This window comes from Pteropus alecto, unplaced genomic scaffold (genome assembly GCF_000325575.1).
Source record: "Pteropus alecto unplaced genomic scaffold, ASM32557v1 scaffold78, whole genome shotgun sequence".
Taxonomy (NCBI): domain Eukaryota; kingdom Metazoa; phylum Chordata; class Mammalia; order Chiroptera; family Pteropodidae; genus Pteropus; species Pteropus alecto.
In genome coordinates this window covers 11,423,078-11,436,612 of record NW_006443124.1, presented here as the reverse complement: position 1 = coordinate 11,436,612, position 13,535 = coordinate 11,423,078, and the positions used below count along the sequence as shown (strand labels likewise).

General features: G+C 56.6%; 1 protein-coding gene and 1 pseudogene across 1 annotated transcript; both read left to right on the top strand.

The window, feature by feature from the left end:
* Positions 1-6: 6 nt before the first annotated feature.
* Positions 7-13,501, top strand: PDLIM4 (PDZ and LIM domain 4). Its single transcript, XM_006923157.1, has 6 exons — positions 7-138; positions 4,934-5,085; positions 9,038-9,119; positions 12,237-12,418; positions 12,617-12,780; positions 13,298-13,501. Exons 1-6 carry the CDS (start codon positions 46-48, stop codon positions 13,366-13,368), a joined length of 744 nt encoding a protein of 247 aa, XP_006923219.1. The 5' UTR covers positions 7-45; the 3' UTR covers positions 13,369-13,501.
* On the top strand, positions 5,546-5,664 carry LOC112472076 (annotated as a pseudogene).
* Positions 13,502-13,535: the final 34 nt, after the last annotated feature.

Sequence of the window (13,535 nt, the reverse complement as noted above, 5' to 3'; positions counted from 1 at the left end):
CTCCTCAGTGTCCGGCTCAGGCTCCGGCTGCGGCTCCCGCCCGCGATGCCCCACTCCGTGACTCTGCGCGGCCCTTCACCCTGGGGCTTCCGCCTGGTGGGCGGCCGGGACTTCAGCGCACCCCTCACCATCTCGCGGGTGAGTCCGGAGGCCACAGGTTGGGAGGGGGGATGTCCTGGATCTGAGACTCAGACCCGGATTCCCAACGTCCCTGAGGCTCGAAAGCCAAGGGTTGACCTGGGTGACCCACAGAGTGTAGAGGAGGCCTCCAGGCAGGGCAGTGTCGCCCCAACCCCCATCCTCCCTCCGACTAGGCCTGCCTGTCCTATCCCTTGGAGGGGACGCCAGCCTCCCAGATGGCCTCTTTTGGGGGGTGTCACTGCAGTCCAGGGAAGGACCTCAGTCATGGGCCAGGGGTCTGGACAGATCTACAGAAGCCCAGAAATACTGCTTAGACGAATCCCAGCCTGAAGATTTGGGGCAAAATGATTGAGAGCTCCCTTCCCCTAACGAGGGGGCCTGCCACAGAGCTGGGGGACTCCAGAAAGGTCCGGGTTCTCCCTGAACCTGAAAAGAGAAAGATCCATCCACTTCCCCACTCTGGTTTTAGTCAGTCTCTCATTAGTGACCTCAGTTGACCTAAGGGGAAGTGACCAGGAGGACTTTGTCATTCCCAGGGCAGGGAGACTTGACTATGAGCTTGTGAGACCTCTCCTCTCAAGTCAACACAAAGCCAGGGGCCAGGGTAGCCCCAGCCCGGTTTCTCAAGGTTCCACGGCCATGCATGCCCCAAGCTTAGGACAGAAGAGGAAGAGGAGGGGGCACAACCTTGCGGAGTGACTAATCTGAGGAGGACAGAGGAACAGAGGAGAGGACTCTGGCCCTGTCAGAACGAGTGCCTATTCTGAGGAAGATGGGATCCTGGCCCAGCCTTGGGGTCCCGTAGTTTGAAGGGCCAGGAGAGGGGACCTTGGGGTCCTGTAGTTTGAAGGGCCAGGAGAGGGGACCCAGACTCTGCCCCTGGGTGTCCTAGCATAGAAGACAGAAGAGGAGAGAACCCAGGCTCTGGGCTTGGGGGTTCCCAGTCTGGAGGGAAGGGAAAAGAGGACCTGGGGCCATCTGAGAGCCATCCCTTGCCCCCCCACAGCTGCTTTGATTTTTGTTAGGGGCCTGTGTTAGGGGAACTGAGACCTACCTTCTGCTCCCCCACCACCACCCCTCTCACTGTGGGGGCTAGACTGAGCTGGCTGGCCTCTCAGACACTTCTTTCCAGTTCTTGAGAGGGGTGTGGGCACCCAGTAGAGCGTGGAATTATGAAATCCCATTTCTGGGACCAGGGTGACAGGCAGGCCCAGCTGTCCTGGGAGGCTTCCCACATCTGCCTTCACCCCACACCACCAGGTCTCTGGGGTTGAGTGCGATAGGCCTTTAACACACTCGGGAGCCTTTCATCTTCTACTTCTCTGAGGGAGACCTGCTGGGTGTGTGTGCGTGAGTGTCTGTGTCTGCCTGTGTGACTGCAGAGGCCGGCTGGTAGGGGCGCTAGGCCAGCCGGCGAGGCCAGGCACCCTGGGCGTGAGGCCGCTGACAGGCTCAGTGGCGGCGGCTGACGGCCGCAGGCGGCAGGGAGCAGAGACATCTGTTGCCCACGCGGCTGCCTGCCCGCCGAGGAAGGGCCTCCGCACGTCACAGTGGCAGCAGCGGCGGCGGCCTTGTTTGGGTCTGATTGGGATACAGGCCCCTGGCAGGCAGGCAGGCAGGCAGGCAGACAGGCAGGCAGGCAGGCTGGAAGACCGTTTGCCAGGAAGAACTCCCCTTGTCCCCCAAAGTCACGCGGCAGCAGCTCAGTCCTGAGGAGCCAGGATGGCTGAGCCTGGGTTTGGGTGGGATCTGGGGTGATTTATGGGGCTGGGGAAGCACAGGCCACAGCTTGCCCAGCAGGTACCTCAAAAGCAGGTCTGCAGATACTGACAATAAGTGGGAGTGTCCTCACCAGGGGGGTTCAAGACACAGCCTTCCCATGCTTCCAGAGCCTCCCCCACCCAGTGAGGACAGCCACACTCAGATAGGGAGGAGCCTGGCTGCCTGGCAACCTCAGGGAGCTTCAGGGAGCCCCCAAGAACAATGTCCAGGGCTTCTTCTCCACAAACTGTGGTCATTGCTGGCTTCGGAGCATCCACAGTGTTCCAGGCCCCACCCTAAAGGGTGTTGGTCCCTGGTCCCCAGCAACTGGTGCCTGGAATGAGCACCACCGTGTACCCAACCCCTTTGGGAGCTTTTTGCCCTAATTGTTTCAGATAATCCTCACAGCAGTCCTTAGAACTAAGAACTCCCTCTGGCCTCACATTATAGATGGGGACACTGAGGCTCAGAGAGGCTAAGGTAATGTACCCAGAGAAGCAGAGCAGGGACAGGAATCCAGGCCTGACTGGAGCTTGCTGTGATCATGTGGAACAATATGGCACCTGACTTTCTAGGCTGGGCAAAGTGGAGTAGGGGCTGGGGATGTAGCTGCTGCCAGTGAGAGGGCTGGTTCATGCCCCAGCCTCCTAGCTGACCCACTGCTCCCCTCTCGTTTCCTTCTGTCTGTTTATCCCACATTCAGCAGCCAGCAGCATTGGTTTGAATTCAACTGTCCTGTGACTTCCCTGCTTAGAACCCTCCATCATTCCCATCCACCCAGGAGAAATGCCAGCTTCTCACCTGGGCCTACAAGGCCTGCAGGTCTAGCCCCTGTCCTTCCGACTTCATCTCTTCCACTCTCTCCTAACTAATGATGCTTCAGCCACAGGAGCCTGCTTTTACTCTCTCCCCAAGATGAGTCATTATACATGCTAATCCTTCTACCTGGGACACTCTCTCTCCCCAGGGACACTCTCTCTCCCCTCCCTCCCTTTTTTCAGAGAAGCACACAGTGGTTAAGATCATAGCACTTGGAACAAGTTGGCCTGCATTGAAATCCTAACTCCAATTTATCAGTTGACTGTCTTTCTGTACTTCTCTGAACCTTGGTTATTTCGTCTAGCAAATGGGCTTGCCTTGGGGATTAATGAGACAATACATGGAAAGGTGGTTGGGAGAGTCACCGTTTCCTGGCCTCAAGCCCTCTCTGACCAGAACTCTCTGGGCTAGTGGAACTGGCAGAGTTTCAGCCACCTCTGCTTTCCAGAACTTCCCCCACCCACAGAGGCCTGAATGCGCCCTTGTGCGGGCTGAATCATCCTGCAGCTAGCCACCCCCCTGAGGAAGAAGGCTCCTCTCCTCCAGTGGGGACTGGAGTGAGATGCTCCTCCTCCAGGCCTCTCTTTCTTGTCTGTAAATAGGGATGAGAGCACTTCTGTCTCACCAGGTGCTTGAGAGGTTGCCGCTTTACCATAACCAGCTTGAGAGCTAGTTATGTTAAAGCACTGAGCCCAGGTCATGTCACAGAGAAGGTATCCAGGATGGAGAGGGGGCCTGGAGCAGGGCCTTGATGGGGAGGGGTGGGATGGAGCCAAACGGGCACCACCCCCAGGAGGACAGGCCTGTGCAGGTGCCCAAGCCCTGTGAGTGAACATTAATGGTGACTGGCGGCTGAGGGTGTCATGTTCCCAAAGAACATTCCTCAGGCCAGCCTATTTCAGGGCAGGTCAGCTCAGGCAGTGCCCATACCAGGGCTCCAGCCAAGGAGCTGCCAGCACCTTGGCTTTGTCCACTTTCTACAGATAATTGGCTAGGTTGAGCCTGGCTGGGCTTCCAGAAGCTCCCACCTCCACCAATAGGAACAGGATCACTGGCAGCTCTTGAGCCACAGCCAGGCACCACTGGTGAAGCTGGGTAAGAATGAGGATGGCTACAGTATATTTCCAAAGGCTGTGCCAGGACTGGGGACAGGGTGAAAGGTGCCTTGTTGCCTGACTTCTCCTGGACTACTTACTCAGGCCTCCCTATGAGCCTGTCCCCAGCCCCATGTGGCCCTTATCGAGGGAACAGAATTATAAGAGGCTCCAGATATGGACACCGCTTAACCCTCTGGGGTCAATAGTGACACTGGGGTGGCCTGAGTGAGTGCCTGTCCTGTAGAGGAAGTGGATGTGAAATTGTGATCCAGGAGTACAGACTGGCAGCTGGAAGTAGGTGGCCTTGGTTGTGCCTGGGGAGGTGATGACACAGACCTAGAATGAGGCACTAATGATGTCAAGGGAACAGAGTGGTGTGGGGATGCACAGGGTACATGAGAGCCTGGGGCAGGGGGCTCCCAGGGGAAATGGCCTCTCTAGACTGAGCCCTGAAAGATGAGGAGGAGTACACTGGTAATTAGGGTTGGAGGTCAAAGGAAAGAATGTTCCAGGGAGAAGGTACAGCATCTGCAGAAGTGTGGAGGTGAGAGATACATGGTGCCCATAGGCACCTCTTGGACGTTCAGGTGGTCTGAATAAAGTGTGGGTGGGTGGAGGTGAGTGTGAGGGGAAGTGAATGTGAGTGGGGATGAGAGGAAACAAGTAGGGAGCAAAGGTCACTAAGGGTTTGAATGTGGGTCAAGGGGCTGCTGTAAGGTCTGGCTGGGTGGGGCACTGTCTCTGTAGGGTATTTGTGATATGTCCATGCTTTGTATGTATCTAGGAGCACACGTGTCTCTCTGTTCCCTTGCATGTCTTTGCGCACATACACAGGTTGTAAGAATGACATCCCACTTGTCCCAAGTCAGAGGAAGCCCCTCTCACATGCCCTCGTACCCCACCAGGCCTCCAGGTGCTGGAGTTGGGGATGTTTAGAGCAAAAGCTGCAGCAAGGCCACATGAGAACTCAACCAGTGTCTTGGCTTGCCTAGCACAGGTTATGTTGGCACCAGGGCCACACTGACCAGGTTCTGAGGGGGGAGGGGCAAAAGCAAAACCTTGCAGCAAGGCCACATAATGACGAATGCCCAGCTATCTGGCTTGTCCATCCACAGGTCCATGCTGGCAGCAAGGCTGCCCTGGCTGCCCTGTGCCCTGGAGACCTGATCCAGGCCATCAATGGTGAGAGCACAGAGCTCATGACACACCTGGAGGCTCAGAACCGCATCAAAGGCTGCCACGACCACCTCACACTCTCTGTGAGCAGGTATGAATAGGACAGGCTGTGCCAAGATAATTGGGGTCGGGGGGAGATTTAAGGGGAGGATGTTATGAGTGGCCAACATCCTGGGAAAGCTGAGCCTCACACAACCTCTCTGCCTCAGAGGAAGTGGATGTGAATTTGTGACCCAGGAGTACAGACTGGCAGCTGGAAGTAGGTGCACCCCAGTCCTAAGGAGTAGTGCTTTCACAGAGGGCTGGCAGGTACTAGGTACAGGGGTTGCTTAAGAAGGAAGAAGCCTCCTTTTAACTCAGAGATGAAAGTGTGTTGAGGGACTTATGGCAGGGGGTAAGCAGCCCCAAATCAAGGCTAAAATAAGACATTGGGTAGCCTCTTGTGCGGGGGGGAGGGTGGAAGGCGACATCAGTCCTTTCCCCGCCCCTGAGTGACCAGCTTGTTGACCATTTCCATTTCTTGTCCAACACCTCATTGAACTCTCAAACCAGTCTACGGCCATGCCACCCTGAACAAGCCCGATCCCGTCTGATCTCGGAAGCTAAGCAGGGTCGGGCCTGGTTAGTACTTGGATGAGAGACCATCTAGGAAGACGAGGTGCTGTAGGCGTAAAAAATAAAAAATAAGGGATTGTAAGCTGACAAGGTCCTTGCAATCTGTGAGATCAACCAAGAGTTGCCTCACCTAAAAAAATAAATAAATAAATGAACTCTCAAACCAAGTTAATAGGGTAAAACCTAATATTCCCCGCTTTCCAGAAGAGACAACCAAATCTCAGAAAGACTAGAAGGTGCTTAAAACCACACAGAGAGGGAATTGGGAAGCACAAGTTGACCTCAGGTCTTTCCCACCCCCAGAGACCGCGCTTTCTACTTGGCAGCTGACCTCTCCTACCAGCCCCACAACTGCTCTGCCTCAGCTGTCCCCCACTACGGTCCATGCCTCTGTCCTAGTTAAATCTGGATGCCATGGACTGTGTAATGCTGTACAGCCCATCTTGAAGAAGGGGTTGGGGGGTCACCAAGTTCTCTCTATGCCCTATAGATGGTCTAAGATGGGTGAAAGGTCCACCTGGGGCATCCCCAGCCGTACTTGGGCCCTGGGTCTCTGTTCAGCTCTGATGGCAGTTGTCTGGGTCCTGGCTGAGTGCGATCTCCCTGCCTCCTGTCTTGCCTGGATCCAGAGAAGTCAGACATAACTGTTGAACTCTGCCACTGCTCGAAGGGACTTTCCACGACCCCCTGTGGACATGTGTGGGGAAAGCCTCCCCAAACCACAACCCAACTAACCATGCCTTAGAGCTGGCAGGGCAGGGGGTGATCCATCCGCTCAGAGCCATCAAACATGGTGGGAAGGCTTCTGAACTAGCCCCTGTTTGTGTCTGGCCCAGGCCTGGGTGCAGGTTGGAGTCAGGGCCCCTGGCTGTGCTCTCAGTGCTAAGTGGGTCCAGCTGGAGGTGTTGGGCCTGTGCACACCACCTGGCCCACAGTGAGGGGGCCTCAGCCTGGCAGTTTAGCAGAGCCGATCCTCATCCAGACTCTGTGGGATCTTGGGTACCCGGATGACCTCTGTGAGCCTGGGTTTCCTTCCCCATAAAACAGGATCACATCATCACCCTCTCCCAGACTGAGGTACAAGCTGGCCAGGGAAACATCAGCTCTGCTCTGCCCACGAGTGGCCTCTGAGGCCGCTCCACTTGGCTGGGTTCCTGGGCCCTGACTCACCTCCAGCCTTGACTCTCGTGGCTGAACAAGGGAAGCCCTGGCAGTAGTGGGGCTGGGGTGGGGGTGGGGAGGCTCACAGGGGGCCTGAGTCAGGAGGTTCCCAGAGGAATGATGTCAGGGCAGGGTGGCAGGATGGGGGCAGGATGGAGGGCCCCCTTCCTTCCTTCCTCCCTTCCCTGGTCATTTGTTCCAATCCAGGTATGGATGGAACCAGAGGTCCACTGACCTGTTCCACCCTGGGCTTTTCAGCCCCCAAATGCTGCGTGGCCATGGGGCAGCTGCAAGCACATTCTCTACTCTCACAGTCCCAGTCCCAGTTCTGCACTTGGGAACTGCTGTACTTCAGCAAGTGATTTAATCTCAGAGCTCTTAGCTTTCTCAATTTCATGATGGGGACTGTCTTGTGATCTGAGGATTGAGTGATGACATAACAGGTTTGTTCAATTGAAATGAAAACCTGGGGTCTTTTCCTCCAGCTTTCTATCCCCAATTCTCACACATGCAGATTCTGGGGGATCAAGACATTGGGGCCACCTTGACCCTCTGGGCCAGTATCTCTTCTCCTGGGCACCTTCTCACCTGCAAGGCCTCTGACCCTGCTCTCTATCCTGCCTGCTATGCCTGGGCCCCAAAGGCCCCCCAACACGAGCTCTACCCAGACCAGCTTCCTCGCCTGGCCTCTTGTGTACAGAGGGCCATAATCCTCCTCAGACTTCTCCATGGGATGAAAAGTGAAGTAAAGGCCCAGCTTCCCTGCTTATGCTCATTTTATCTGGAACTCAAAGCCAGGTGTCCAACAATTCAAGCTAACCCATACTTTCTGGAAATGTTCTGTAGGTCCAGGACCCTTCTGGTGTTAGGTCCAGCCCTGGTGCCTCTGGTGGGGCCTCTGTTGCCCATTACACGTGGTACAAGATGCCTATGCACAGCCTACCCGTTGGCTGTCATTTTGCTTAAAGATGGCAGATAGAGCCACCTACCCATTGGCTGTCATTTTGCTTAAAGATGGCAGATAGAGCCAACTACCCGTTGGCTGTCATTTTGCTTAAAGATGGCAAATAGAGCCACCTACTCAGCCTGAAACAGAGGCCTGGGGATGAAGGCTGATACATGATCTGAACTGATGCCTTGAGCCACCCCCATAGTTTTGGGTACCTTGTGTCCTCTGACCTTCAGACCTCAGGCTTGTACTTCTCTTCTGGGCAGAACTTCAGGGAAGTAAAAGGCCAATGGCCACATGAGATGTTCTCAGTTCATCCCAGTGGAGTTCTGAGTGGGTGGAGGCCACAGTGAGAGCTGTGAGTTGGAAGCCTGGCTAAGGGGGCTGGAGCTAGATGCCAGTGCGCATGGTGTTGCCCTGGCAGAACTTTGGTGCCACAGACCTCCAGAAGGCTTTGGGGGTGAGAGATGGCCTGCAGGGGGCCAAGCAATGTGTGAAGGTGAGGAAGTGCTGAGTGAGTGGAGTGGGGGACATTATTCCCCTTTGGTCTAACCAGCCTCAGTTCACATCCACCCGCCAGTCCAAGGTCTGAGCACCTTCCTGGCCCACCTTCTCACTGGGCTACTGAGTGGCAAGACTGGGCCCCAGGCCTGCAGTCTCTCAGCTCTGTCTGCCCTGCTTATGGCAGGTTTATGATGTTTTTCTCCCTCCCGAGTGGTGTTTGGCTTTTGGTTTCTATGGTGAAGTAGGAATTTCCTAATGGCCTGTTTCCCATCTGGGCTGGGCAGACCTTGGTGATGACTCTGCTGGCAGCAGCAGGAGGGAGGCACTCCCCCTCAGAGCCTCCATTCCACCTCCCCCAGAGTGCGTGGATGCCTGATCCCCAGGCCCAGCCGGAGGCTGTGAACAGAAGAGGGATGAGTGGATGTGCTCCTAGCTGATTGAAGTATGAGGCCTGGCTCCCCCTGCCGTGAGCTGGCCCTCTTTGCTGATCTTCTGTGGGCCACGGGGAGGGGAAAGTGGGGAAGCCACAGCTTCCTCTCTAGGTGTCAGACCAGATGGGGATGGAACATTTGGTGGGGAAGTGACACACAGCCCCATCCCAGGCCAGTGGCAAATCTAGAGTCGTGTCTCCTTGCCACAACAGCCACCATTCTAGTGCAGGGGAAAGCACTGGTTTGGTGTCCTTCTTCGTGCATGGTGCCAGGCCTGGTCCTGGATGGTTCTGGACCTAGAGCCCAGGCCCTCTTGGTCCTGGTTCTCAGGCCTGGTGGGCATGGTAAGCAGATATATCTGACCATCCTAATTTCTGCCACAGGCCGGAAGGCAGAAGCTGGCCTGGTGCCCCAGAAGACAGCAAGGCTCAGGCATACAGGATCAACATCGACCCTGAGGCCCAGGTATGTACAGACTCAGAGCAAGCCCAGGGCGGAGAGTCCAGGCCTGTGGTGGAGAAGGACAGGGTCAGGCCTTGGCTCAGAACTATCATCCACCCAACTGGGTTTTACTGTGGTGCCCAGTGATGCCAGACCAGGAGGAAGTCATCAGGGTTGGGGGCAGGGTGGGGGACAACCTCAAGCTGTGGAATGACCTCAGGCAATGGGGTACTCTTCTGTTTCATCTTAGCCTTGGGCACCCACCTGGCTGAAGCCAACCTCAGGTTCACAGCCAGTGGGCCTGGCGGGCTGGGGCCTGGAGAACAACTCCCCCTGCCCCCACACTTTCCCTCACTGACCTCCTCAAGGACCAGGCTGCTCAGGATGGAAGCAGAGGGATTTTCCACAAGCAACAGGGCAGCCTGTCAGCTGTTGCCCGCCTTTTATACTTAAAAGGTCATGAGCTCTATGGGTGGTGAAAGAAACACCCCCACCCAGCCCCTGCAAGCCTGTATCCTCAGTAACACAGACACAGGGCCCATTGTCCCACACTGCTCTGCCTGCAGTGGGGTGGAGGGTGGGCCCAGCTGGAGCCATCAGAAGAGGAGAAAATCACAGTTGGCCTTAAGACATGACAAGGTACCCTGGCACGCACCCCTAAGTCGAATATGACAGGGCCAACTGGAACTCCAGGCCCACCTTCCATGTAGGGTTATGGGGGACTCTTCTGTCAGGCCTCATGGTAATGCAGGAGGCACTTGGCACAGCCCAAAATGGAGGGACAGTGACAAGGAGAGGTTTCCTGGAGAGGGTGGCATTTAAGCTGAGAACCAGGTGACGAGTTAAGGCAGGCCAGGTGGAGCAGGCAGCCCTCGCATACTCAATCTGCTCTCTCCAGGTGACCAGAGAGCTGGGGCTTGGCCTCTGGTAGGTGCCGCCTGGTCATCTGGACTCAGCACTCACCTCCATCCAAGCTGAGTGTCCTGCATTCTGACCGTAGTCATGCGGGAGCTGATGAGCAAGCAGTTACCCCCATTATCCTGATTAACCCACTGAGGCTTCAACCACCAAATCAGCAGCTGGTGGGTACTCAGAGAGGGGGAGCATGTGGTACCAGGTGCGCCACACAGAGGAGAAATCCAGGAATGGGGCTCAGGAACACCCACGGCAGCCATTCATCCAACGAGCATTTGCTGTGTGCCAGGCACTGTGCTAAGCGCTTTGTATGCAACTGTCTCATTTTATCCCCACCAGGAACTTATGATATAGGGACCATCATGTTCCCCATTTCATAGATGAAGAAACAGATTCAGAGAGAAGTGACTTGCTCAGTTAGTGAGTAATAGAACTGAGACTGAAACCAAGACCCTGAGGTCACCACGTGTGCCCTAACCGCTGAGTTCAGACCTAGAGAGGCTGCTATGTGGGTGGCCATGGGAGGAGCATGGCTCTGATGACCCTGCAATAGACTCACACCCTCTTGGGTGGGGGTGAGGGCGGCCCCCTTCTTCCAGGTCCCTCTGACTTCCCCTTCCTGTCAAAGCTTCCTATGTACTGGGCCCTGCCCCCATGGTCCATGGCCCATCTGGTCCCCATTAGAGGCTGGGCCAACCTTGCCTGCCTGCCCTGCAGATACATGTGTGAGAGTGCTCGGGTTTCTCAGGCTTTTGTTGGGCCCAGTGGGGCCAAAGGTCTCTTGCTGCTGTTTTCTTCTTGATGCAGGCCCACACTGGTATCGAGAGACCCTTTTCTTTGTCTGTCGGACTGGGGGAAGTGGGATCGCCACCCTCAGTCTGCTGCTGCTCCATCCATTCCCCACGCTCCTGTCCAGCTCAGAGCCTGCAGAAAGCAGGGGCAGTCCGGTTAAAGCCCTGTAGTCTTGACTGTGCCCCAGTGTTGGTGGCTGCCTGAGTCCAAGCCAGACTCATTCCCCCAAGTGAGGTGTCCTTTCCTCCCCACCTAGCCTCCCTGTCCACACTGCAGAGCAGAGGAGAAATTTACCTGTCTCCTCCCAGACTCAGGCTGAGACCACCTTTATGGCCTGGACCCTTGGGCCCTACCCTAAAGTCAGGCTTCTCTGGCCACCGGCCTCGTCCCAGGCATGATCATCCCCAGGGTGACCAGCACTGACTCTGAGTATATGTAACTATGTGTGTGTGACTACGTGTGTGTGGGCGGACTGGCTAGTGTGTGTGGTCTTCATGCATGTGTATTTCTATAAACATACTTGTAAGAGAGTGCATGCCTGTATTCAAGTCGCCATCGGCACGTGCCTGCAAGCTAGGGGCAGCATGCCCTGGACTTTGCAGGAACAGAAATCCCCAGACCCCATTCATACCCATACTCACAGAGGTACCACCCTCTTTTCATGGGCCAAAGAGGCATGTTCAGAGCACTCCTCCCCCAAATGTTACAGCATGGGCATCAGGCTGGCCGTAGGGTATAGGGTAGGGAGCCTTGAGCCCTGGCCCAGTCTCAGCTCCTCAGCTGCTATGCCTACAGAAGGCCACCATTTTGGCCTGGCAAGCAGGAATAGGGCAGAGGTACAGGCCTGGAGGGGTCTCACCTCACAATGACACCCTTGATCCTCAGCCTGCCCCCACCAAAAGACGTTGGGCACATAGTGATTGATGACCCTTTCTGGCTGCAGAACAGGAGTTCCTTTTTTGTGTTCCCGGCCATGGGCCCATCCAGTACCCAGCATACGTCTGGCAGGTAGTAAGGTTTGGCACCAGGACCACCTCTACAAGGAAGCCACACACTTCGCTCCAGCCATGCTGGCCTTAAAAGGCTCCTTGGGATAGCCCTGCCTTAACACCATCCCTCATGGGCACTGGTGGCAGAACCACCACAGGGCTCATGAGCCAAGACTTAATCTCGGGCACTTGAGCTTTTGTGTCTGATTTTCCATCGGCATTTCTCATTTCTGCGGGGGCTGAACCAGGACCAAGTCTCAGCCCTTCCTCACAGACCCCCTACATGGTTGGGCACCAGTGCCCAGAGTTGCCAGAGCAGGGGTAGGCAGCCAACATCCATCCACGAAAGGCCTGGCATAGCAGGGTAGTGGGGAAGTGCATTAGGAATGGCCAGAGACCCCACCCCAGAGGGTCTTCCAGTGCCTCAGGCCCCTCTCTCTCATAGGATGGCAGTCCAACGACCAGCAGGCGGCCCTCGGCCCTGGGGACTGGGCCAGAAGATGGCAGGCCAAGCCTGGGATCTCCTTATGGGCAGTCACCTCGCCTCCCAGCCCCTCACAATGACGGCAGCAGTGAGGCCACCTTACTGTCACAGATGAGCACCCTGCAAGTGTCTCCACCCCACAGGTAGTGCTGAGATGTGGTTTCTGCAGCCACACCTAGATCCCATCTTAAATCTCACCAGGTCCCATCCTGACCCCTGACACTTAATCCTTGGGTCTCGGCTGCTTACATTCTGACCTATGAAACTTCACCAGACCCCTGAAGTGGCAGAGTGAAGGCTGGTACTGCAACCCTGTCCCTTTGTGCATCTCTTTTGCTCAGCACTGACCCAGCCAAAGGCCTCCCGCGGAGCCGCGACTGCGGAATCGGCCTGGGCTCAGAGGTATACAGGATGCTGCGAGAGCCCGCCGAGCTCCCAACCGCGGAGCCCAAGCAGTCAGGGTCCTTCCGCTATCTGCAGGGCATGCTGGAAGCTGGTGAGGGCGGTAAGACACCCGCCGCCTTACCCCACCTGCCTTCCAGCTTCTCGGGGGTAAGGGGGGCGCAGCCCCACCTTGGCGACCCACACCCTACCTCCCTGCCATTCTCCCCTCCCCCGTCTCCGCCTCACGTTCCCACACTCCTAGCTGTGCTGCCTCTATCTCGGCCCCTGGCCCCAAGCTCTCCGAACCCACTGTTCAGTCTGCTGGTGGTCCTGGAAGCAGGGCCCAGCCCCACACCCGCAAAAGTGAAGTTTTTCCTTTTTTTGACCTCCGTCTGTCCGCACCGGGCTCATGCCGCCCGCACTTCGGCTTTCAGGGGAGCGGTCTGGGCCTGGCAGCCCGCGGAACCTCAAACCCACCGCCAGCAAGCTGGGCACCCCGCTGAGTGGCCTACAGGGGCTGCCCGAGTGCACCCGCTGCGGCCACGGCATCGTGTGAGTATCCTCCCCAGCCTTCCCCACCGACCTCAGCTCTCCCCTGACCCCGCCCGACGTGCTGTCTTCTGCCGGTCTCCCATCAGGGGCACCATTGTCAAGGCGCGGGACAAGCTGTACCACCCCGAGTGCTTCATGTGCAGCGACTGCGGCCTGAACCTCAAGCAGCGCGGTTACTTCTTCCTGGACGAGCGGCTCTATTGCGAGAGCCACGCCAAGGCGCGGGTCAAGCCGCCGGAGGGCTACGATGTGGTGGCGGGGTACCCCAATGCCAAGGTGGAACTCGTCTGCACCGCTCCCAGAACCTCCCCGCTCTGCCTCTGC